Source organism: Taudactylus pleione, unplaced genomic scaffold (genome assembly GCF_031769625.1).
Source record: "Taudactylus pleione unplaced genomic scaffold, aTauple2 ptg000019l, whole genome shotgun sequence".
In the NCBI taxonomy this organism is placed as follows: domain Eukaryota; kingdom Metazoa; phylum Chordata; class Amphibia; order Anura; family Myobatrachidae; genus Taudactylus; species Taudactylus pleione.
The window spans coordinates 39,883,516-39,909,077 of record NW_028284421.1 but is presented as its reverse complement, the minus strand read 5'-3'; the positions used below and the strand labels follow the sequence as shown (position 1 = coordinate 39,909,077).

Genomic DNA, 25,562 nt, shown 5'->3' with positions numbered 1-25,562 from the left:
GTTGAATATACGCAGATTGCTGATACACTTGCTATATATCCCTAACATTTCAATAAATTAGCGGATTGTGTCAAGAAGGAAATGAGGAATTGTGAACGATAATCTGACAACAGTCAGATAATAGTTCTTTCATACTAATTATGTTTTATTGAAAATATAGGGATCTATATTTTTGGTTGGGGGGAATATGGGACTAAACAGTGGGGGCCCATTGACAGTGGCAGTGAGAGTGGGGGCTGATAATTCAGGGGATCTTTTGCCACTGGGTGGGCTATTTCTGATGGGGGGTAGTAGGTGATTTTACAATAGGGGCCTATACACATGGGGGGTGAAAACATCCCTTAGGTAGGGTGAATTGTCTAGAGAATGAACGGTTAAGGAAATTGTGTATGTAGACAAGACAATAAAACATAAAACTATTTTGAGACATGAGCCATATTTATTACTATGTATACTTTTAAAAAACATTTTTGGTTTAAAGATTGAGGAATTATTTACAACCAAAAAACAGGAGAGGTGTAGAAATTATCAGTGAATGAACGCACAATGCTAGCAAATGAACAGACAAGTCCAGTCACTAGATCTAAGATTGCATTGCCCTAAAATGTAGGATTACTGTATTAAACCTGAAAATGTTCATTCACTGGCAGACTCACACTTTTTTTTTTTTTAAATAAAAATGTTAAATATATTTAAAAAATACATTCCAAACTTTATTAAATTAAAAAACCACTGACAATTTCTGACCATTTGGGTTTTTTTTTAAACAGTCAGTTCGGTGGTTAAAGTTTACAAGATAGGAAAGTTTAGATGGAAGTTGAAGTATATAAGAGACAAATGCAGTAAAGTAAAATGTACAAATTATTAGAGACAGATGATTAGATCTAAGGTCACCCAAAAAATTAAAGTGGCAAGAAATATGCTGAGAATTTTCATGTAGTGATATATTCCACATATCCCAGGAATGATCTGAAGTAGTCTAATACGCTCTGAAAAGTCTGCTTGTAGGTATGCAGACTCCCACAATTTTATTACAATTAGTATACTACACCATTCTGCTGATTTTAATTTCTATGAGATTTGAGCATATATCAACCGAGAAGCAAGATTACACTGTGGTAAGTGGAATTTTATTCACCTTTTGGTATGCTTATTATTATACACGCACCTTGTTATTTCTACTTTTACAGACACTACACCATTGTTTTAGTTCCCTTGCTTTGGGGTACAGGTACCAACAAATATTAATCTCCAGAAAAAAAACAGGAGAAGCAAGATTTATATATAAACAGCATGTATTTATTTGTCTTCTGGTATGCACATATGCATATGTCCTTTTAGTCATCTCTTGTAATGCACTATTTGTGGAGCCCCTATCCCTTTTATCATTTCTCCAGATTTTCCTACAATGAACAGGTGTATTTACCAGGGAGGCTGCAATGAACCAGAGTCACATTTTTGTGTATGTATCTTTTATTATTTATGCCATGTGGTTTGTTTCACGAAGCGCTAACTAGGCCCTCTCTCTTTGTACTCACTTTTTTTTACTCACCAAAAAAAATAATATATATATATGTGTATGTGTGTGTGTGTCTAGCACAAGTCAAGTAGAGAGCTGCAAGGAGCGAGTAACCCCCCCCTTGCTTACTGGCTGCCTGGACACAGCCTCTCCTCCCTCCCAGTGAATATCTAAGTGCTGAGGCTGATCTGGTTCCATGCAGGACAATTACAGCCAGTCTCTGTTTATGGGGAAGATGTACTAAGCTCAGGTAAGTTATAAATTGGAAAAAGTGATAAACTACCAACCAATCAGCTCCTAAGTGTCACTTTTAAAACACAGCCTGTAACATGACAGTTAGGAGCCGATTGGTTGGTAGTTTATCACTTTCCAAATGATCACTTTCCAGAGCTTAGTACATTTTCCCCTATAAAAGGCTGTGAATTTTCCACTCTCCAAAGTCTCTGGTGATTCTGTGGCATGGGCTGCTGTAGGGAGGCAGCATTCCAGAGGATACCAGTTGTTACCTGAACACCATGAAGCAGACATAACAAGGGGTAGGTGGTGTATATAACAGGACAGGTACGGCTTGATTCTAAATCGGACACTGCAGAATTTTTGTGTGCGTTTTTTACAGGTAATGCTTCTGCGACTTTATGCAATTACCACTACAAATCCTTACCTGGTGCATCTGCATGTGCAAGGACTGACACCCACTTTGAGTGTCTTCAGAAGCTCAAATACCGCTTGATGTGTCTTTAGATGCACCATTGCAACTTGCACCAGCCCTATGGCAGGTACATATCATCCGTAAGAGTATGGTCCCTATGTAAACGATTCTGCATCTGTATGCGCGCCTGCGATACTCCTATAACAAGCTCATAAGACGGACCATCTCCATGCATCTGCTTAGCCACCTCCTTGTAGAACACAATACATTTTCAAAGCATTTCTGAGACCGTGCATCTCAATCACTACTCCAACTGTGTATGGAATCTGGTCACATGCGCAGTACAACTTAGATGCATGCGCAGATGCAGTGGCGAAACCAGGGAGGGTGATAGCCCCCTGTAACACAACCATTGTGCGCTGTACAGAGTACTGATGCTGCAGCAATGCAGCTCCGGACACGGGACCCAGCAACAAGAGAAGGGATATAGATATTTTTTTTGACAGCCGAAGCCTGGGGGACATGCCGCAACGCTCTGCAAAAAGGATGTGTTTTTATTTCTAAGATGACGTGGCCACGCCTCCTGCAATTAGGCCACACACCCCTTCTGGTCCCGGGCCGAATCTCTACAGCTCTAGTGACAGGTAGGTTGGTTCCCGGGATGCATAGGGGAGAGGCCCTAGATTGCACACCCTAAGCACAATGTGAGGTGCTACCTGCTGAGACATGTAGTGCTGCAAGCAATAAAAGGAGAAAACATACAAGTGCACACAATAACAATGCTAAACCGAATAATAATTCTGCTAAATTGCACCAAAGAGGTTCTTAGCATAGTATAATAATGGCCATAATTATGGGTCTGGACACCGCATCCAGGTGACCTCTATGAGACAGGTCCTTAATACTTCTATGGAACATGTACAGGGCACGGGACCCCGCAGGCCAACCCAGCAGAACCGCCCCACGGCATCACACTAGGGTGAGATTACAAGTTATAATTAGAGAAATATAAAGAAACTCCTATGTGTTAAGTCTTACATGAGTAAGAGGTTATAATTAAAAGTGTAAGAAGTGCTACATATATAAAATAAACAAACTAAAAAAGTGAAAAAAAGTGTACATTATAATGCAATGAAACAGTCCAGCCACACCAGCCCAGAGAGCTCCGCGCCTCAGACCCAGTCCCAAAACTAACACACAGTATATATTTAAGTAGGTCTTACCCTTATTGTGCCTTATCAGATGTGCAGTCTGATTAAAATAAATAATTAAAATAATTAGTAAAGTGCAGTCTGATCAAAGACTCCTTGCTAATTAAAAACACCCAGGAACAGGTGGGAGGGGTGCTAATCAGGGTAGAAGGAGTCTTGACCTTCCAGTGTACATACAGTGCATCCGGAAAGTATTCACAGCGCTTCACTTTTGCCACATTTTGTTATGTTACGTCCTTATTCCAAAATGGAATAAATTAATTTTTGTCCTCAAAATTCTACACACAATACTTTTGCAAATGTAATAAAATAGAAAAAAAACTAAGAAATCACATGTACATAAGTATTCATAGCCTTTGCCATGAAGCTCAAAATTGAGCTCAGGTGCATCCCGTTTCCACTGATCATCCTTGAGATATTCCTACAGTTTAATTGGAGTCTACCTGTGGTAAATTCAGCTGTTTGGACATGATTTTGAAAGGCATACACCTGTCTATATAAGGTCCCACACTTGACAGTGCATGTCGGCACAAACCAAGCATGAAGTCCAAGGAATTGTCTGTAGACCTTCGTGACTGGATTGTCCCAAGGCACAAATCTGGGGAAGGGTACAGAAAAATATCTGCTGCTTTGAAGGTCCCAATGAGCACAGTGGCCTCCATCATCCGTAAGTGGAAGAAGTTCGGAACCACCCAGACTCTTCCTAGAGTTGGCCGGCCATCTAAACTAAGCGATCGGGGGAGAAGAGCCCTAGTCAGGGAGGTGACCAAAAACCGATGGTCACTCTATCGGAGCTACAGCATTCCTCTGTGGAGAGAGGAGAACCAACCAGAAGGACAACCATCTCTACAGCAATCCACCAATCAGGCCTCTATGGTAGAGTGGCCAGACGGAAGCCACTTCTTAGTAAAAAGCACATGGCAGCCCGCCTCAAGTTTGTTTAAATGCACCTGAAGGACTATCAGACCATGAGAAACAAAATTCTCTGGTCTGATGAGACAAAGATTGAACTCTTTGGCGTCAATGCCAGGTGTTATGTTTGGAGGAAACCAGGCACCGCTCATCACCAGGCCAATACCATCCCTACAGTGAAGCATGGTGGTGGCAGCATCATGCTGTGGGGATGTTTTTCAGCGGCAGGAACTGGGACACTAGTCAGGATAGAGGGAAAGATGAATGCAGCAATGTACAGAGACATCCTGGATAAAAATCTGCTCCAGAGCGCTGTTGACCTCAGACTGGGGCGACTGTTCATCTTTCAGCAGGACAATGACCCTAAGCACATATCAAAGGAGTGGCGTCAGGACAACTCTGTGAATGTCCTTGAGTGGCCCAGCCAGAGACCAGATTTGAATCCGATTGAACATCTCTGGAAAGATCTGAAAATAGCTGTGCACCAACACTTGCCATCCAACCTGATGGAGCTTGAGAGGTGCTGCAAAGAGGAATGGGGGGCGAAACTTTCCAAAGATAGGTGTGCCAAGCTTGTGGTATAATATTCAAAAAGACTTGAGGCTGTAATTGCTGCCAAAGGTGCATCAACAAAGTATTGAGCAAAGGCTGTGAATACTTACGTACATGTGATTCCTTAGTGTTGTTTTTTTTTATAAAATTTCCAAAAATCTAAAAAAAATTTTTTTACACGTTGTCATTGTGGGGTATTGTGTGCACAATTTTGAGAACAAAAATTTATTTATTCCATTTTGGAATAAGGCTGTAAAATAACAAAATGTGGAAAAAATGAAGCGCTGTGAATACTTTCCGGATGCATACACAACACAGAATGCAGAGGCCCTAGATTGCACACCCCAAGCACAATGTGAGGTGCTACCTGCTGAGACATGTAGGTTGGTTCTCGGGGTACGTGTGGGTGAAGGGACTGAGATAGATGATCCAAGTGAACCTCCCAGTGACTGGTGCAGTATGGAGGTGCTGTCATCATTGATATATATATATTTATATATGTGCATATATAAGCAAATGGACGGCGGCACTCAGTGCAGAAATAAAGACACTTGCAGCAGTGTTTAGAGAAACACTTTGGTTTCTCTAAACACTGCTGCAAGTGTGTTTATTTCTGCACTGAGTTTCGCCGTCCATTTGCTTATGTACAAGTCTACCTGACCGCTGATGGTTGACTAGGAGGGCACCTGCATGTTACTATCTAATTCTACCTAATGAGGAGTGCTGCCTGCCATTGGACTATATAATATGAGATATGGTAAGAACTTACCCTTGTTATCTCTATTTCTACGAAGTCCATAGGGTTCCACAGGATACCTTGGGGTATAGGTGTGACGTCAGTCGCAGGGCACCAAAGAGTTAAGCTTTCAGCCTCCCAGGATGCACTAGGTCCCCCTCCTATACCCCGCCCCCGGGCCAAGGCACCTCAGTTAGTTACCAAGCCATAGGCCGGTGGAGGAGAAGGAAGAGAGAGAACAAAGATCTGGACACATACAAGAATCACATTCTCACCAGAGGGAGACGGAAAACCGGTGACCAGAGCAAAGCCCATCTGCAGCACAGGTGCGACAGGGCGGGAGTCCTGTGGAACCCTATGGACTTCGTAGAAATAGAGATAACAAGGGTAAGTTCTTACCATATCTCATATTTTCTACTTCAGGGTCCATAGGGTATCCACAGGATACCTTGGGGATGTCCCAAAGCAGTATCCTTTAAGGGTGGGGACGCTCCTGTGCAGAAAGGAGAATCCGTCGCCCGAAGGAAGCATCCTGAGAGGCGAAGGTGTCAAACCTGTAATACCTCACGAAGGTATGGACAGAAGACCACGTAGCAGCCTTGCAGATCTGAACTGCCGAGGCACCGCGTCGAGCTGCCCACGAAGGACCCACAGACCTAGTGGAATGAGCCTTCAGAGAAGGAGGGACCGGTAGGCCTTCATGAAGATAAGCTTCAGAAATAGCCATACGGATCCAGGCTGCCAAAGTTTGCTTTGAAGCAGGCCAACCCTTTTTACAGAAGCCATAGAGGACAACAAAGCTTCCGACTTCCTAAACGAAGAAGTGCGGTCAACATAAGTCCTTAAGGCCCGCACAACATCCAAAGAGGCCTCACCCACGGAAAGACTCGGTGAGTTAAAGGCCGGAACAACTATTTCCTCGTTAACATGAAACTGGGAAACAACTTTGGGAAGAAACTCGGGCCGAGTGCGGAGCACTGCCCTGTTCCCATGAAAAACCAAGAAAGGGGGTCTACAAGAAAGAGCCCCTAACTCAGAAACACGTCTGGCCGAAGCAGCGGCCAGAAGGAAAACAGTCTTAGCTGTTAGCCATTTAATATCCACTGAGCCCAGTGGTTCAAACGGCGGTCCTTGGAGAGCCCTCAGGACCACAGCCAAATCCCAAGGCGCCACAGGTGGAACAAAGGGCGGCTGAATACGGAGAACACCTTGCATAAAGGTGCGCACATCCGGGATTGTAGCAATCCTACGGTGAAACCAGACAGATAGGGCCGAAACCTGTACCTTCAAAGAAGCAAGGCGAAGCCCATGATCTAGTCCCGCTTGCAGGAAGGCGAGAATCCGAGACAGACGAAACTCCCGCGGTGCATAACCTCTCGGTCGACACCACTGGAAGAACGTGTGCCACACGCGATGGTATATCCTCGCGGAAGACGGTTTCCGAGCTCGTAACATGGTACGCACCACAGAGCTGGAAAACCCCCGGGACCTCAGCATGGCCGTCTCAACAGCCACGCCGCCAAAGACAGCCGAGTCAGGTCCGGGTGAAGACAAGGACCCTGAGACAGAAGGTCCGGTCGTAGCGGCAACCGCAGAGGACTGTCCACGGACAGACCCTGAAGGTCTGAGAACCAGTGCCGTCTGGGCCACGCGGGAGCTATCAACAGGAGCGTCCCTCCTTCCTGTTTGAATTTCCGGATTACCCGTGGAAGAAGGGAGACCGGAGGGAACAGGTATGCGAACCTGAACGTCCACCGGACGGACAGAGCATCCACCAGAGACGCCCCTTCGTCTCTTGTGCGAGACCCGTACACCGGCAACTTGTTGTTGTGCCGGGACGCCATGAGGTCGATTTCTGGAAGACCCCACCTGTCCACCAGTAGTTGAAAAACGTCCGGGTGCAGGGACCATTCCCCTGGATGAACGTCCTGGCGACTTAGAAAGTCCGCCTCCCAATTTAGCACTCCCGGGATGAAGACCGCTGATATGGCCGGAAGATTGCGCTCCGCCCAAACCAGGATCCGAGAGACCTCTACGAGAGCCGCCCGACTGCGAGTTCCTCCTTGCCTGTTTATGTAGGCCACGGTGGTAGCATTGTCCGACTGGACCTGCACCGGGTGACCCTGGAGAAACCGCTGTGCCTGCAGGAGAGCATTGAAGACCGCACGGAGTTCCAAGATATTTATTGGAAGCTCCGCTTCTGTCGGCGTCCACCTGCCCTGGAACAAGTGTGGACCCGAAACTGCTCCCCAGCCCCGAAGACTGGCGTCCGTTGTCAACAGGACCCAATTTGGAACCCAGAACGGACGTCCCTTGTTGAGGTGGGTCGTCTTTAACCACCACGCAAGGGACAGGTGAACCTCCGGGGTGAGCACAATCATCTGGAACTTCAGAGACTGAGGCAGCCCGTTCCACTTGGACAGGATCAGGTGCTGCAGAGGTCTGGAGTGAAACAGGGCGTATTCCACCATGTCGAACACCGACACCATGGAGCCCAGTAACCTCATCGCCGAGTGTAAGGACACCCGGCGGCTGTGCAGACAACTGCGCACCCTTGACTGTAAAGCAGAGATCTTGTCCTCCGTCACGAAGATCCTTTGCTGTCCCGAGTCCAATAAGGCTCCAAGATGCAGAATCCTCCGAGACGGGATTAGAGTGGACTTCTGCCAGTTGATTAGCCAGCCGTGCCGTTGCAGCAGTGCAATGGTCAGGTCCAAGTGGTGTAACAGGAGCTCTGGAGATCCTGCCACCAATAACAGGTCGTCCAAGTACGGCAACATGCGGACTCCTTGCAGCCGCAGAGAAGCCGCCATGACCGCCATCACCTTGGTGAAAACACGTGGTGCTGTCGCCAGGCCAAAAGGTAACGCCCGAAACTGGAAGTGGTCGCTGCGGATTGCAAACCGAAGGAACTCTTGATGGCGCAAAAGAATAGGGACATGCAGGTAAGCGTCCTGTATGTCCAATGACACCATGTAGTCCCCAGGTTCCAGCGCCAGAATGATGGACCGTAGGGTCTCCATCCGAAACTTCGGGACCCGCAAAGACTTGTTGAGTGCTTTGAGGTTGAGAATCGGACGATATGACCCATTGGGTTTCTGTACCAAAAATAGATTTGAATAGAAACCCTGGCCCCTCTGGGAGAATGGAACAGGCACTATAACTCCAGCCTGGAGCATAGTGTGCAATACCTTCCGCAGCTCCGTAGCCTTGTTCCGGTCTGATGGTAGACCCGTGGTGAAGAAGCGAGCCGGGGATCTGTGCCGGAAGGAGAGGGCATACCCGTGGGAGACCACCTCCAGAACCCAAGTGTCTGTCGTAGTGGTCGACCAACACTGGGCGAACTGTAGCAGGCGGCCTCCCACCCTGGGATCCCCCAAAGAGAGGCCCGGACCGTCAGGCCGCAGGCTTGTCATCTGGCTTGGGGGCCGGACGTCTGGTACTCCATGCCTGCTTCCGGGGCTTGACCGATTTCTTAGGGCCAGCCTGTCGAGGAAACGACTGTGGTTTGGGCCTGCCCTGGGCCCTAGATGACCGAAAGGACGATGGTCCCGAACCAGAAGGAGCAGCGGCCGACGGGAGACAAGCAGATTTGGCTGCCGCCAGCGTGGCCACAATCTTATCCAGATCCGGACCGAAGAGAACTTCTCCGGTAAACGGCAACGCTTCCAGACCTTTCTTGGAATCTGCGTCCGCCTTCCAGGATCGCAGCCACAAGGTGCGACGAGCAGCTACCGCTGCTGAAGAAATTCTAGACACCAGAGTACTAATGTCTAGAGCCGCCTCGTTGATGTAGGTGGCCGAATCACGGAGATTGCCAATCAACTCCGCCTGTTCGGCCGGACAGTCGGATTCAAAAGAAGCCTCTAATGAATCCGCCCAGCGCTCCATCGCTCTGGCAACCCAGCAAATGGCCATAGCCGGCCGTGCTGCCCCCCCTGCAAGGGAATAAGCGGACTTCAGGCAGATTTCTACCTTGCGGTCCGTAGCATCCTTAAGGGAGGACATGGATGGCATCGGCAATGTGGCACTACGGACAAGACGGGTCACGTGAGAATCCACCTGTGGAGGGGATTCCCACTTAGCAAAATAATTATCCGCGAACGGATAAGCCACCGCCAGGCGTCTCTGCGGCTGGTATATTTAGCCGCTGGGGGAACTTCGTCCTCAGTCACCAAGGCTGTGCGGACCGCCCGAATAAGTCCAGGAATATATACTTTGGACTTAGCATCAGCGTCCTTAGTATGGAGAGGTTCCTGATCGTAAGGATCCAGAATCTCCCCATCATCAGACGTCCCTTCGTCATCCTCATAAGGAGCGGACAGAGACGCCACCGGCCTTTTATGAGGCCGCATCACAGACTCCCCTTGCAACACATCCGACAAGTGCTGTACAGAACTCGTCAGGGAGTTAACCCACGCTGGCTCCTGAGAACCCGGGAGCGGGGAAATAGGGAGACTGTGGGGTACCACCAATTGTCGTGGGAACCCCTGCATGGGTGACGACACCACAGACTGCTGGGACAAACCCATCGGAGTAAACGCGGGCTGCGGAGCTAACTGGCCCACTAAAGCTGTTAACGCCTGAGCGAAACAAGCCCAGGGCGGCTCCTGTACCGGTGCTGTAACCGTAATAGGCCGCGCCATGGACAAACACTGCCGGCAAAGGCCCTCCGCGCTACCCTCCCCCTCCGCTAACGGTACTTTGCACGTGGTACACTGTAGCCGGAGGGGAAAATCACTTTCAGACATAATGGCACCACGTATGTGACCTCTCTCACCAATTAAGTATTAAATAGGCGAGAGACCACCCTGCAGCACCGCACCGCAAGGGCTTTAGCAGAAGAACAGGGACAGTAATAAAGCTGACAGTTTAGAGAAGAAAAGTTACAGGCAGCGCTAGCACAGTCACATACAATGCAGAGAAATAACAATTCCTGCACTAACAGCGCTGATCACTCAACTACACAGACACAGGGCCTGGTAGGACACAGCGCTGCATACACAGACCTGAGCCACAGCGGAGGAGAGGTATGCGGGGGGACCCAGACCACGATGCTTCCTTCCAGACTTCCAGCAGCGTTCACCATGCGTTGCAGAGAAGATGGCCGCCGAGGAGCAGAGAGAAGCTGGCCTGGGGGAGGAGCGCTGACACAGGACCAGTCAGCACAGTGCAGAGAGGGCTGTGTGCAGCGGGGGAGGCGCCGGCTGTGAGACAGGGAAGGCGCGCTCCTCTGGCATGCATTTAACCCCTGGGACGCCGCAGCGCTACCGCTCTGCTGCGGTCCGCTGTCCCAGGGGGTAGTGGAAGCGCAGGTTGGTCGCCTGGCTCCACGCTGCAGCCAGTCCCCAGGGAGCCCCCTGCCTGGGGACTTAGGACCATGTGACCAGCGGGGACCCACCGCGGGACCCCGCTGCTTACCTCTGTCCCCCTTGGATCCGGCCATGGTCCGGAGCATCTGGGGTCACCGCTAGCTGTGACCCCAGACGCCCACCAGCATCCCCGGATCAGTACCGGCGTTCTGGTACCGGCGGGGTGTAGGGAAGACAGCATGGACGTCAGGACTGACTGTCCATGCTGTTCATCCAGATGTGCAGCCACAGCTGCATGAAGAAAAAGCTTCAGGGGCTCTTCTAGCCCCCACTCCAACATGTGCACCCGACTCCGGCCGGGCACCAAACTAAACTGAGGTGCCTTGGCCCGGGGGCGGGGTATAGGAGGGGGACCTAGTGCATCCTGGGAGGCTGAAAGCTTAACTCTTTGGTGCCCTGCGACTGACGTCACACCTATACCCCAAGGTATCCTGTGGATACCCTATGGACCCTGAAGTAGAAATATGTATAATATATAAATATATATATATATACATATATACACACACACACACACACACACACTATATATATACACATACACACACACACCGCCCAACCCCCCCCCCCCCCCCAAGCAAGAGTTTAGACCTGCCTGGGGAGGGGAGAATCCTATCCACAGGGAGAGCGGAGACCTTTCCTGGAACTAACAGGACAGTTACAGTGCAGGCTGTTTACAGGCCCTGCTCGTTTCTTTATATCATCACTGATGTCAGACGCAGTGGAGGGAACTTTATTCTACTTCTGCACAAGGGGTGGGTCTAGACTCTTGCTTTTGGGGGGGAGGGGAGGGCGGTGTGTGTGTATGTATGTGTGTGTTCCCCTAACATAGAAGTATAGGATGAACACTATAATATACCTATATATCTGTTTCTAACTAGATAAATATTCATCAGTATCTGGAGATTCTCTATCTCTGTCCTCCAACTCGTCTTGTGACAAGATCTAGTTTTGACCATGCAATAAGCTCTTTAAAAAAGTGTTCTGAAGGCAGATTTTGTTTCGCTAGGACAAGGGATCCATTTATACCAGTAAGCCACATGTGGCACATTATCATATACTCCAAAATAAGAATAAAGTGTTCCCCAAATATAGAAGTTTACCTTGAGCAGGAAGACTCAGCTGAGAAGCGGACTGAAAAGAAGTACCTGGTCCTTTTTAGCTCCAGCTAGCGAGTTCTCTGCATTGAAATGACAATGCACATGCTTGTGCATGAAGAAAGCATTGAGTTCCAAAGCAGAGCTTCAGCAGAAACTAACACACTACCTGTCTGATCTAGAGACAGGCATAGACACTGAGTAATTGGAGCAGCTTCCTTTTATATCATCACAGGGTGCACTTTTAAACAACCTGTACCTACCTAATCTAGAAAGGAAGTTAACCGATGTAAGGGCTTCCTTGGGGTAGTGAAGAGATGTCTGTTGTCAAGTTTATATATTGTTATGCCAAATATGTTATTTAACAGATAATTCATGTGGCCTAAAATACAAACTCATGTGGATATTTTTTACAGCACTGGAGAAATGTAACTAAAAACTACACAACTCAAAACATCCTGAAACTCATAATGGTGTTAACTACGGTCATGGCGGACATTCAATACATCTTCATGGACGGTTACAGATACAATTCTACTCACAATAGGAGGATGCAGTAGTCTCAGAAAACTCAGCAAAAGCAAAGCTTAGTGGATGATTAAGCTAAAGAACGCATCATTTTTCTGTTTGAGAGGAGTGGCATTCCTATTTTTATATAGTTGTGATACATTTTTATTACGAACTCCATGAAGAAAGTTTTACTTTGAAAATATGTATCCCCCTCCCTCCGTGTGTACAATCAGAGTGCGCATAAGTTGGTGATGCATTCCCCCCCCTCTGCGCTCTCATTTGCCCTGGCTAGCTCTTGGGTAAGGACATGTGGATCTTACAGCAGCTTCATATGTGAACAAAGTGCCTGATTCAGAAGTGGACTCAGAAGCGGCCGTGGTTGTGTTTATTGGCGGTCGTATGTCTGCGACTTTATGGAAATGCAGCTACAAAGTCCTTGAGTACATCTGTATGTCTGAATTTGCAAGGACTGAGACGCCCACTCTTACCGATTAGTGCGTGTTTAAACGCACCTTCCAAACAAGCACCAGCCCTATGCCAGGTGCGGTTCCTCTATCCGAGTATGTCCTCCCAAGTGAGTGGTTAAGCGTCTGTGTACGCAACCACTTTCACCGACACGCCCGTAACATGCCCATAAGAAGGACATCTCTGTGCGTGCACCAAGACACTTCCCTATAACTGCCCATGAACACATCACTTTTCTAAGAGACTTTTCATACAGTGTGCTTGAATCCCTAAAAAACCCCTAAAAGCTCCTTTGGTGCATGCGTTACTCTGCGTATATGCACAAAGGAGCTTTTAGGGATTTTTGCGCAGTAGTGAAAAAAAAAAAAAAACACACTTAAATACGTGAACATCGCCATTGTGTGCCGCTCTGAATCAGACACAAATAGTGGTATGCTGGTGGTGCAGTGCAAACAGATGTCACAGCAAAATTTGGCACCAGCCATATCTTGATTTCAAAACAAAATTAACTTTATTCACAGTCGAGCACAGTACTCGAGTTGCAATAGTAATACAACCATGTACATCTATCTAATCCTGCTTTTACCTTATAGGACGGGTGCGGGAACTTGTTCTCGATGAAAAACTCACTCAGTAGACTATTGATTAAGACTGGGATAAAATGACCCAAATGCCAATGTTCCTTATTGCCAGTATTTTTCGAGTTTCATTTTTATTTGCTACTTTGATGAACAGCTGTCCCAGTGGAGACTAAAAGCTATACTTTCAACCCTAATGACAGAAGGACAAGTTTACATAAGAGGGTAGGTCCCGCAGAGTAACTACGCATACGTGACCTGCAGGCAGCATTAGTCATCGGAAAAAAAGCCATGAAAACTTAATTTTTTTATTCTTGATAAATAGCACAACTGCAATGTCCCGTTATATTGCAGGGACTGTAGTGTGCACCCCACTACTGATAAACACAGGAGATATCTACAATACCTCCTGCATGAAAGGCTTATTAACAGTGATTTTACTTAATTCAGTGATAACTATTGCAGATTAATGCAGAAACTGATTGATAATTAGGACCCTCAAACTCCTAGATGCCATACAGCACCCCCTTCCCTGGCTTGGCTTTATTGTTTCACAGCTCCTCCCAACATGTAGGCAAATAGGCTGTTTATAGGTTTTTCCCGAGGTCCAGGGATCTGAGATATTCACACCTCTGTCTCAGTCCCCAGCACTGTCCTTCTCCTTCCCCTACAAGTCACTAATTGGTCCTGTCCCTCTAGTCATTTGTGCACACTTGTGTCACCAGGGGAAGTGGCCTCATGCTTTTTCCGAAGGGTGTTAAATGTACATTGCTGGACAACACAAACGCATTTCACATTTTTATGGCTAAATCAAAAGGCAATGCACTAACCTTATGAAAGCGAATAACAGGCTCTGGATGAACTCTGATCAGCTGCAAACAGCAGCGATATCCTTGCAGGATCTGAGCAAAAAGGCGTAGGAACACAGCACGCACTTCCATATCCTGTAACCAAACACACTATGAAACAAATGCACAATGACACAAATGCACCCCCTTATCCCTCTACATAACAATAAAACTAAATACAACAGATGACTTTACATTACAATATAATATAGCATCATAAAGTATTACCAGCATCCGGACCATAGTATGTTTTCCCTTCTACCATCAAAAATGCACTTCCGGTGTATCAAATCTAGAACTTTGCGGTATAGGAACAGTTTTTTCCATCTATTATTGTTAGAATGAACCTGAATGGAAATTTTAACTAATGTGAATTGTTCCATGGTGTGATGCGTATGTGGTTTACCTGGTTCGTTGTTATTTTGTTGTTCTTTAACAATGACAATAAAAGTATTATCTTCATCTTATCTGTTGGTGCATATACACGGTCAGATTTAAAGGACGATTTAAACGATAACGATATCGTTTAAATCATCCTTTTTTGCTCCTTCAAACGCCCAAACGATGAGCGGGCACGGATGGTCAATATCGACCATCACCCATGCATGCAGGCCAACCTAGTCGATATCGACCAGGTTAGCCTGGTTACTATAGGGACCCTCGATCGTTGATCGAGGGTCATTATAGTAGCTGGGGCAATGGTGCATGTGTTGGATGTTCGATAACGATCATCCAGCACATGTAGGACGTTCAGACAACGATATCTGATCGTTGTGTGATCTGACAGTGTGTACGGTCCATTATTATGATTTTACATTACAACATAAATACATACTGCACATACTAATTACACCACAGTTAACAGCTAGTTCTGTAGTCTGATTTAAAATGACCAAGGAAACTTTTCACCCTTAGCAAAGTACCAAGAGTAAAGCTGGGTACACACTGACAAGTATACTGGCCGATCACTTGATCGGCCAATATATCTGGTGCCCATCGGCCAGTGTGTACTAGCGATATGCCTGAACGACATCGTTCATAGACATATTACATTGGCTGTGCTGCACAGCCGATGAACAGATATATCTGCAGACATATCTGTCCATCGGCAAGTCTGTACGGGCGGTCAGCAGACCACCCATACACATGCAGCAGCTGAGAGGAGGGCAGACCCGCCTCCCGGCCAACGGGACCCGCGGCTGCGTGAAAGATTTATTTATTATTTATTAACAGTTTCTTATATAGCGCAGAATATTCCGTTGCGCTTTACAATTGGAACATTAATAGAACAAAACTGGGTAATATATAGATATATAAGTAGGAAGGCCCTGCTCGCAAGCTAAGATAAAGGTTGTTCAGTGTATATGAACGACCATCATCTACAGATATATCTGCAGATCACTCGATCTGCAGATATCTGATAGGTGCGTACCCACCTTTATGTTTGCTTATACACCCAAGAATTAAATTATTCCCAATATTTAGATATGCTTTGATTTAAATGTTTCTCCACAAACTAGTACAGTGGTTCTAAAGCTGTAAGACTGCCCACACAGCAGAGACATGCCTTTATTTTAACCACATGATTCAAATATATATAACTGCACATTCCTAAGCGCAAAAAGGAATGGAGGAGGCACAAAGTAGTAAATTATGACAAACAAAGCCTCACTAAAATTAAAATTTTAGACATGCCATATGAAGGTAAAATATGTTGCGCAGTATTACATACACATTTCAGGACAACACGGTTTATAACAGTTCGGTAATAGGATCTGATGCAGGACAAAAAGCTGAGAATGCAGTCAGTGGAGCTATGACATAATTTACCCTACCCCTATGCAAGAATCCACAAATTTAGGGGCCTATGTATCAAAGCTTGATGAGAAATAAAATTGTGAGAGAAAATTATTAACCAATCAGCTCCTAACTGTCATTTTTCAAACACAGCCTATAAAATGTAAGTTAGAAACTGATTGGTTGGTGATTTATATCTCACTATTTTATCTCTCAAGCTTTGATACATAGGCCCCTTAGCCTGCTCATTTCTACAAAGCAAGTCGGCCCAGTGGTCACTGATGACATTGTCAGCTTTGTTTGAAAAGAATCTCCCTTTTAACATAACTACCTGGGGCAGGGGAGTGTAAGGACATTATGGGTTAATTTAATATAAGCACTACAATTATTTCATATATTATTCAGCTTAATAAAATATATATATATATATATATATATATATATATATATATATATATATATATATATATTGTGGTATAGCGGCTTTATGTGTTCCTTAAAACAGTATATGTAAATGTTTGATATATTTACTGTGTGTAATTAGAGATTATGTTTTCTTTAAGAAAGTAACATTGCAATTGCTAAAATTATTTGCAAATTGTGTAGCCTTAAGGAATAAAATTTATTTTTTTCTATCTACTTGCAGAAAATGTGAAAAAAAAAACAAACAAACCTTGTTTTTACCCATATGTGGGCATATACAGTATATCCACTACAGTTTAATTTTAATGCTTCAACCAGCCATAACATTAAAACCACTGACAGGTGAAGTATATAACATTGATTATCTCGTTACAATGGGTGTGACATGTTAGGCATCAAGTGAACACTCAAGTTGATGTGTTGGAAGCAGGAAAAATTGTGCAAGAAAAATAAAAAATTGTATAGCTAAATGACTGGGTATGAGCATCTCCAGAATGTCCGGGTTTGTTAGGTGTTCCTGGCATGCAGTGGTTAGTTACCTACCAAAAGTGGACCAAGGAAGTATAACTGGTGAACCAGTGACAGGGTCATGGGAGCCCAAGGCTTACCGATACATGTGGGGAGCGAAGACTTCACCGACCCCGCAGAAGAGTAAACTGTAGCACAAATTGCTGAACAATTGAATGCTGGCTATGATAGAAAGGTGTGTTTGAGGCTGAGTAGTCACAGACCGGTCAGTGTGCCCAAGCTGACCCTTGTACACCACTGAAAGCGCCTATAATGAGCAAGTGAGTGTCAGAACAGTACCATGGAACAATGGAAGAAGGTGGACTGGTCTGATGAATCACATGCATGTGTGAACTCATGACTTTCAACTACCTCTAATACAGATAAGCCTGACTTTCATCTTCTAACGTATGGAGATAATGTATGGGGCCAGTAGGTGTGAGATATAGAGCAAATACAGATAAGCTATAAAGAATAAGCTTGGCACGCATATTGAACTGTGGAAATATTAACACTGAAGGCGCTTTTATCTTTTTACGAATTTTAATGAATTGCTGGAATATCGTTTTTTACGAAAAAGCTGTCACCCGTACCCAAGAGCTGTTACTCCAAAGAAGGCTTGCTTTAACACATTGCACAGGTGTAGCGCTGCTTTCCACTAAAATAAATAAACATATATCCACACACTCACCCCACCCTCCCCAGCAGCCAGTCAACATCTGCTAATGCTGTCCCATCTCCATCGCACAATGGGAGCCGTTTGGGCCCACGTCTAGGCTTCCACTGCGCACTCATTGTAGAAACAGGACAGCCTTACACAAATAAATAAATATATTATACACTGAAGTGCCAAAAGCCATGGGATAGCAGTATGTAAAGGTAATGGTAGGTGGAGTCACTGTACTGTGACGTCTTGGAAATGCCCACACCTGTAGCAGTTGTAATATTACATCTTGTGAGTCAGTCTGAACACCGGCTAGGATGCTCATGGCAAGGAGATGTGAATTATCAGAGTTTGAACGGGGTATAATAGTGGGTGCCCGAAGGATAAAACATTCCATTTCTAAAGTTGTGCGGACATTCAACATTCCTCGATCTACGGTGTCACGTGTACCGGGAATACCTTATGGAAGGCATTACCACCCACCGTGGACAGATCACATCTACATTCAATGCAGGAGGTACCAGATGCATTCCAGCAAGTCAGTGCAGTGTTCTTTAGCTTCCATGGGATATGAGAGCAAAGACCCACCAGAGCGTCCCTGTTAACACTGACACCGGACACCGCACCTCACCTGGGCTTGTGACGTTGCTAATTGGACCCTGCAGAACTTGCAACATGTGGCGTGGTCCGATGAGTCATGGTTCTAGTTATTTCAGGCTGAAAGTAGGGTTCGGGTGTGGCGCAGACCGCATGAGGCCATGGACTCCAGTTGTCAACAAGGCACTGTGCAGACTGGTGGTGGTTCCATAATAGTGAGGGGTGTCTTCACATGGCATGGGTTGGGTCTGCTGTTCCGCCAAAACACGTCATTGACCGATAACCGTTACATTGCATTGCTTGATGGCCATTTGCCGCCCTTCGTGAACTTCATGTACTGCCACAACGATGGAATATTCTAGCAGGATAATGCACCATGTCAACGGTCCCAAGTTGTCCAGAAATGGTTCGAGGAGCATTCTGGAAAGTTACGACGAATAGTGTGGCCACAACATTCAACTGACATGAACCCAATCGAGCATTTTTGGAACGTAGTGGAAAGGTCCATTCACACTCAAGATGCTCAAATATCAGGAAGCTGTGGGAATATATCCAGACGGCATGCATCAACATGTCTCCTGAGGTCTTCTGTCCACTTGTGGAATCGATGCCACATCGAATTGCTGCACTTCGCCGTGGTTGAGGGGGTCCTATACGATACTAGGCATCCCCTGACTTTTGGCACTTCAATGTATACACACACACACACACACACATACATACATATACACATACGTATGGTATTTGATGTAGGTGATGCTTGTTATCTGATCTCGGCAATAATTGTTTCTTGATCGTAATGAGTGTGAGGACTGCAGAAATTTTTTTATTTTTTTATTTTATTTTTTTTAGAGATCACTTGGTAAAGGACTGTGGTTTCTATCTCTGGCCTTATGTGATCTTCTACTGGTACAGATAAATCAAATCAAATCAAAGGTGGTAGAAGGAATGTTTCAACCTGTGCTTGAAGTGGACCTGCCCAACTGGCACTGTTCATACGGAGTACCACTGATCTAGATGAACAAATTAGACTACTGGTGCTTAATATTTCTATCAACTGAGACTTGAGGCCTTATTCAGAGGTGCATGCAAACCACACACAATGTCGATGTTCACAGAGTTCACAAAGTTGAGGGACTAATTGCTACTGCCCATGTGCAAAATATCATGAAAACCCCCATGCGTTACCCTGAGTATAAGCACAAATGTGCTGTTGCATATGTGAGAGAAGGTATCAGAAACAGAGAGGCAAGAGATGGGCATCCCTGGATGGTGACTCGGAAGTGGCCTGAAGTGAACAATAAAAAAAAAAACAAATGTGGACATTTTAAAGGAATCTCGCGGGTGTCAGTGAAAGCGGTTGCATTCTCAGAAGCAGCCACAGAGGCCATGTTCAGAGAAAGAGCACCCACAGGACAGATGCAACTGTTGATGGTGCACACGATGGTGCGCTGATTGTGAATTGTCCAGAACCACTGGCAGTGTTACAGCGTGCATGGGCAGTAAAAGTGGGCACCTCAGAGCTTGAACATTCCTGCATAAGCTGTAACTAGCATTTGCATATTATCACTCCTGTGACTCTGGCAAGATATGCAGCTGCGGGCATCAGGCCCTTGGTGTCTGTGTACCATTGTTCTGGAACCCTGCCAGAAGAGGCAGATTCACTCTGAAAGTATGGAATAACAAACCCCTATGGGACACACAGACCAGATGCTGTGACCACACCAGGTTGTACACCTCGGAGGTAGACTCACATTATGCGTGTAACAGACTTACCTGCATTCGCAGAGTGGAGGCAGTAATGGAAGATGGAGGGAATGCCAAATCAGCAATCTGTAAAGAGGGATCTAGGAACTGAGGAAAGGAGATGGAGTGGATGTCAGCAAATTACATGGCTACTAGTACAAACTTTCAAATACAATAGGCAATCAGGTAATGCTTCATTTTTAACCATAAATGCACTGCTTAATTGACTTTAGTATATGAGGAACAGACTTTTAACATGTAGCACTTGTTTAGGTCAAAGACTGATAACAAAACACAGGCAAGAAAATATACTGGGAAAGCAAAAGTCCTGAGTGTCAAAAGTACACGACTAGTCATCCAGGCTCATTGTTATGGCAGTAATAAAACTTAAGTTATTACTTTAATCATCTATCTTAAGAACAATTGTACTATTTATTATAGAGCAAGTCAGGCAACATGGTAGGCAACCTGCAAATCGTTTGCTGTTGTAGAAGCACTAGTGTAATCAGTGTCACAGTTTAAAGTGGATCTTCCACCTACAAACTGCTGAGGAAACCATACTGTGAGATGAACTGTATGGCACCTATCATTTTGCTATTATCCAATGACAACAGACTAAATCGCCTGACATTGGTTTTGACTGACTTTGTAGACTATGTTCTAATGATAATTAGTTCAACCTTCAAAACTAATGAGGCTGCCTCCACTGTGTAAGAGGTTCACTTGCCCTTTTAAATCTAGCTCCTAAAGCTGCTGAAAATCAGCAGCTTTGAAAATCCGATGTTTAGTAAATATACCCCCATGTGCGAGTTAATAAGTACATCCCATGCTTCAGTTATCGTAAAAATTTGAAGCTAATCATTTCTTTGTAATCAGTCTCTTACATGGTATTTATAGCAGTATGGTCATTAATTTATGTACCGCTCTATTAAGATCCCATCAATGCATCTCAGTGGGGTCGTGGTCCAGCCTTTGACTTGACCAAAGCTATTGCAAAACCCTGACTCTTATTTTAAATAATTTTGTGGTTGTTGTTTGCTTTATGCTTAGGATTCTGTTGTAAGATCCAAATGTTGGCAAGCTTTAACAGATGACCACACATTTTAAATAGAATAGTCTTTAAATTGTTTTTCAATTTTTCATAAGACAGCAGCTAAATAGTTAGCAAATTTAAAATAATCTCCTTAACAATTGGAGACAAAACTAAAATAAATATAATAGTCTACTCTTAAAGTTAGAGCTACACAAGCAATACTCCCAATAACTGTAACACAAGACCTCACAGCACTACCGCTAGCTACTTGTGTCTGCATTTTGTAAATGCTGTTATCTAGACGCCCTCAATATTCTGTTGATATATACACTGCAGTTACAGAAAGAATTAAAGGAGACAAAAGGCAGGCAATAATTCTATGGAGTAATGGGCTATCCAACCATTTATAGCAGGGGTGGGGAACCTTTTTTCTGCTGAGGGCCATTTTGATATATATAACATTATTCTGGGGCCCGGTGCAGGCCACGCACCCTCCGTGTGACGTCACATGGGGACGGGGCACGATTGCCGGTGATTACAGCAATGCCCGGAGCATCCTGAGGATGCTCCGGGGAGCTGTAAGGGCAGCAGTGTGACCGTCTGAAGCATCCTAAGGACACTCCAGGCGGCACTGCTGCATAGATTCTGGCTGCAGGGTGCCATTCTAGGTACCCTGCTAGCCAGATGAGACTAGCAGAAAAAAAGCTCAGAGGGCCAGACCAAATGATTCCGCGGGGCATATACGGCCCCTGGGCAGGAGGTTCCCCATCCCTGATCTACTGCCTAGTCTAACTACCATTAGCAGCTGCACTGCTACTGCCTATTTTATCTACAATTTAGAACTCCTGAACAGAAGATACAGTCAGACAGTGCAAGTTATAAAAATACAGAAAATGCTCATACATTCTATTCCTTTATATTTTTCTTCCCCTTTCACCATATTTCTCCATATAATATCTTCCTCCACTAATTCAACATTGCAAGAAAGACTGTCAAAAACCAAAGCAGAAAATAAGGTGCAGTAGAGAAGATAAAGAAAAGTCAATGGCTACCACTATTTTGCAGAAAAAATCAAGGTGAGAAAAGTAAAAGAACCACAAAGGTTTTTTAAGGTTGGCTGAAGAAGATGCATTCTCACCACTGACAAGGCATCCTGTGTGTAGTGGAGCAAAGGTTCAGGCAGCAATGGAATCTGAACACACTCTGGGATTGTTACAGTGCCACCATCTAAATCTGCAATCACCACATCAAGCTGAGGAGAGAGGACAAAATTAGAGAGGGACAAAATTGACAATATTAAAAAATCAATTAGACAAGCAGGGGGTCGAGTTACCTTTGTAATAGCAGAGAAACGAGCCAACGGTCCTGCACCTCGCCTTGGGCTCGTGGATTTTTGTATGCAGCCCTATGGGTTGCAGACAAAAATTTGCGAGTCTGGCGGTACCGTAAGTGCAGCATACGGTCACACTTACTTGCTTCTTATTGAATTGATCCCGAAAAAGGCTGAAATTTCAAATATCTATCTTTGACCACCAGTACCACTTAGTGCAAGACCAGCCAGCTTTATAGGCATGGTTGCCTAATGTTCATGTGTAAACACATGCATCTGTTGGGGGTTTAAGTTAGGGCAGTGGTCTCCAACCTGTAGTTCGCGAGCTACTGATAGCTCGCGGTCTTAATTTTGGTAGCTCAACTAGCTGCAGTACTGCCGAGTAAACTAGGAGGAAGTGACCTCTGACACGTGCTCCCCCATGGTGTCAACGCCATGGGTGGAGCCACAGGGAAGCATGTCAGGTGATTGCTGCAGCTGTGCTTCCCTGTGGTTCCACCCACGGCGTCTAAGCTAAGGTAGAGCGAGTGACTCCCACCCAGCCCTGCTGGAAAATAACACAGCAGCCCTGCCTATACAGTATCTTTTGCTCCTCTACTGCACGTACCTCCTTGGAGCAGGTAAGTAACAGGGAAATGTGCCTGTGCTTACATTTTGTTTACAAACTACAACAATATCACTGTAATAATTAAATGCATTGTTTTTTTTCTATGAAACCTTTTTTTTTTTTAAATTTTCCTTAAATGACCTTCAGTTGTTCGGTTATTAGCCAGATTTTTTTTCTGCAACTTTAATAGCCCTTCAGGAGCTCACACCTCAATTAAGGTTGGCGACCACTGAGTTAAGGTGTTTGAATTTAGTTACTATGTGGGGGTATTGCTTAGGGATCCAAATTTTGCATATTGCTAAAAGTAACGTTTTGAGGTAGGATTAAAATTGGTGTCATCAATATGTTGAGGGACAAACTTGCCTAAAAAGGACCTCTAAGATCAGACAGACAAAATTCAAGTACTAGCTGATCTCAGAGAAACTCATTTGTGTGATCAGAGGTATAAAAATTAGGGATGTGCAGGCTCGGATAGGTTCGAGTTTGCACGTGGAGTTCGGATTTTTCCCTCAAAAAAAACGGAACTCAGAACGAGGCAAAACGTCATCTTACATGGACGAACATCATCATTCCTGGACAAAAGTCCAGGAATGATTATGTTCGTCCATGTAAGATGACGTTTTGCCTCGTTCTGAGTTCCGTTTTTTTGGAGGGAAAAATCCGAACTCCACGTGCAAACTCGAAAATATCCGAGCCTGCACATCCCTAATAAAAATAGGGCAACAGTTTACAGTCAAGATCAAAAGTAAATGTTAGCTAAGCCTAAACATACATGCACTGACCCTAGAAACAAGCAAATGTGAGGATATAGGTGCACCTGCCAAAAAGCAATATGTCAACAATGTATAGAAAGTGGCTCACTTGGGGCAGCAAGAGTGAGAGTGGATAAGCAAGCTCTAAAAATACTTCTCACCAAATCCTGGGTCTCTGCCCGAAAGAGAGCGCTTACTCCAATGATGAATGGTGTGGGGGTGCTGAGAACCTCAAGAAGCTGAGCAGGGAGAATGGGTACATATGTGAAACTGCAAGACAAAAAGCAAGGTGTAAAGCAGAAGTAGTGGAAGAGTGTTTAATACTTTTTAGTACTTTTGTTACATCTACGTGCGTGTGTGTGTGTGTGTGTGTGTGTGTGTGTGTGTGTGTGTGTGTGTGTTTTTCTAAAAAGTAAAATAAAATCTTAAATGAAAGAATTAAGGGCATCTGTGGTACCACATATTAGGGCAAGCTTCAGAAGTATCCCAAACTTGCCAATATGAAATGCCTGTTCTCTCGTATGTACTAGTTTGATGATGTTTGCAATTGATGAGAATTTTACCAGTATCGGAGAGGGAACATTATAGCCAACAGGGCTCTACACGCTTCAGTCAAACGTTGGTAACTTCGTGAAAGGAACAAGATCTTGTGCTCAGTGAGAGCTGCACAGAAGAGGCACAGTACATTGGTGATGCCTGCAGAGTAGGAGTCAAAAGTAAAATGTCAAAGAAAGATGGAAAACAAAAAAATCATACAATTAATAGACAGAGATAAGAGGCTGACTGAGCATTTGATGGGTGCTTACCAAGCTGTCGAAATAACATGGCCACACTACAGTTGCTGACAGGAAGCGAGTCACATATTGGGGTCTGTATCACTTGACGGTCCCCTGCTCCCAGAGATATGGTTCTCTGTTTGTATTTCAGAAGTAAACAACATTTAGATATTAGAATAATTACTGTACATATGCATTCCAGTAAGACTGAGATATTATAAATAGAAGACTTTGTGGCAGCATTCAAGTGAGAAAGGGAAGTATACTCAGACTGTGTGACGTAAAAAAAATCTGGAGACTGTGAGGACTAAGGATAGGGCAGAGCAGGTGAACAGCAGGAAGAGGGGTCACTACAGAAGTTTAGGCCACAAAGCAGCCACACAGTGAGTGAGGAATGTGCTCATTTCCGTGTATCGTGTATGGAAACTTGTGCCCATAGATTTTACGGACACACTCCATAGGAGAAAAATGTATAGTATGCATGGTCAGACCCTCCCATCATACTCTTAGGGTTTGCTTACACTGTACATTTATTTTGGAAGAGTGCAGGCAGGCTGTGCCGTATGTTTATTGTTTACCCTCCATCAAAAGCACATTGTAACCTAGGAATAAATGACTCCTATAGTCATCATGCCTCCCTCATTGACACTGCAACACATGGTAGAGATCACTGCTTATGTAATAGCTGCAATCAAAATATCATAGTTTTAGTATACCCTTAAAAAAGCAGAATAAATATACCAATCAATTGTTCATTAGAATGACTGTAGTACAGGCATATTGTAAAGGAAAAATGACTACTTTGCATGTGGAATATAAAATAGTTTTATTATCATAAAGCAGTATATGTAAAATTATTATTGGGACCATAACACTAAAAA

General features: G+C 44.8%; 1 protein-coding gene across 9 annotated transcripts in view; it reads right to left on the bottom strand.

The window, feature by feature from the left end:
* Positions 1-25,562, bottom strand: part of SBF1 (SET binding factor 1) — a 200,543-nt gene that overhangs the window by 111,321 nt on the left and 63,660 nt on the right. For all 9 annotated transcript variants that reach the window (XM_088447263.1, XM_088447315.1, XM_088447281.1 and 6 more), the window contains 6 exons: positions 24,712-24,817; positions 24,469-24,601; positions 24,067-24,175; positions 22,355-22,468; positions 20,214-20,291; positions 14,432-14,545 (listed from right to left, as the gene is read on the bottom strand). In XM_088447263.1, coding sequence (XP_088303389.1) covers positions 14,432-14,545; positions 20,214-20,291; positions 22,355-22,468; positions 24,067-24,175; positions 24,469-24,601; positions 24,712-24,817 — 654 coding nt within the window. The remainder of the gene's footprint in view (positions 1-14,431; positions 14,546-20,213; positions 20,292-22,354; positions 22,469-24,066; positions 24,176-24,468; positions 24,602-24,711; positions 24,818-25,562) is intronic.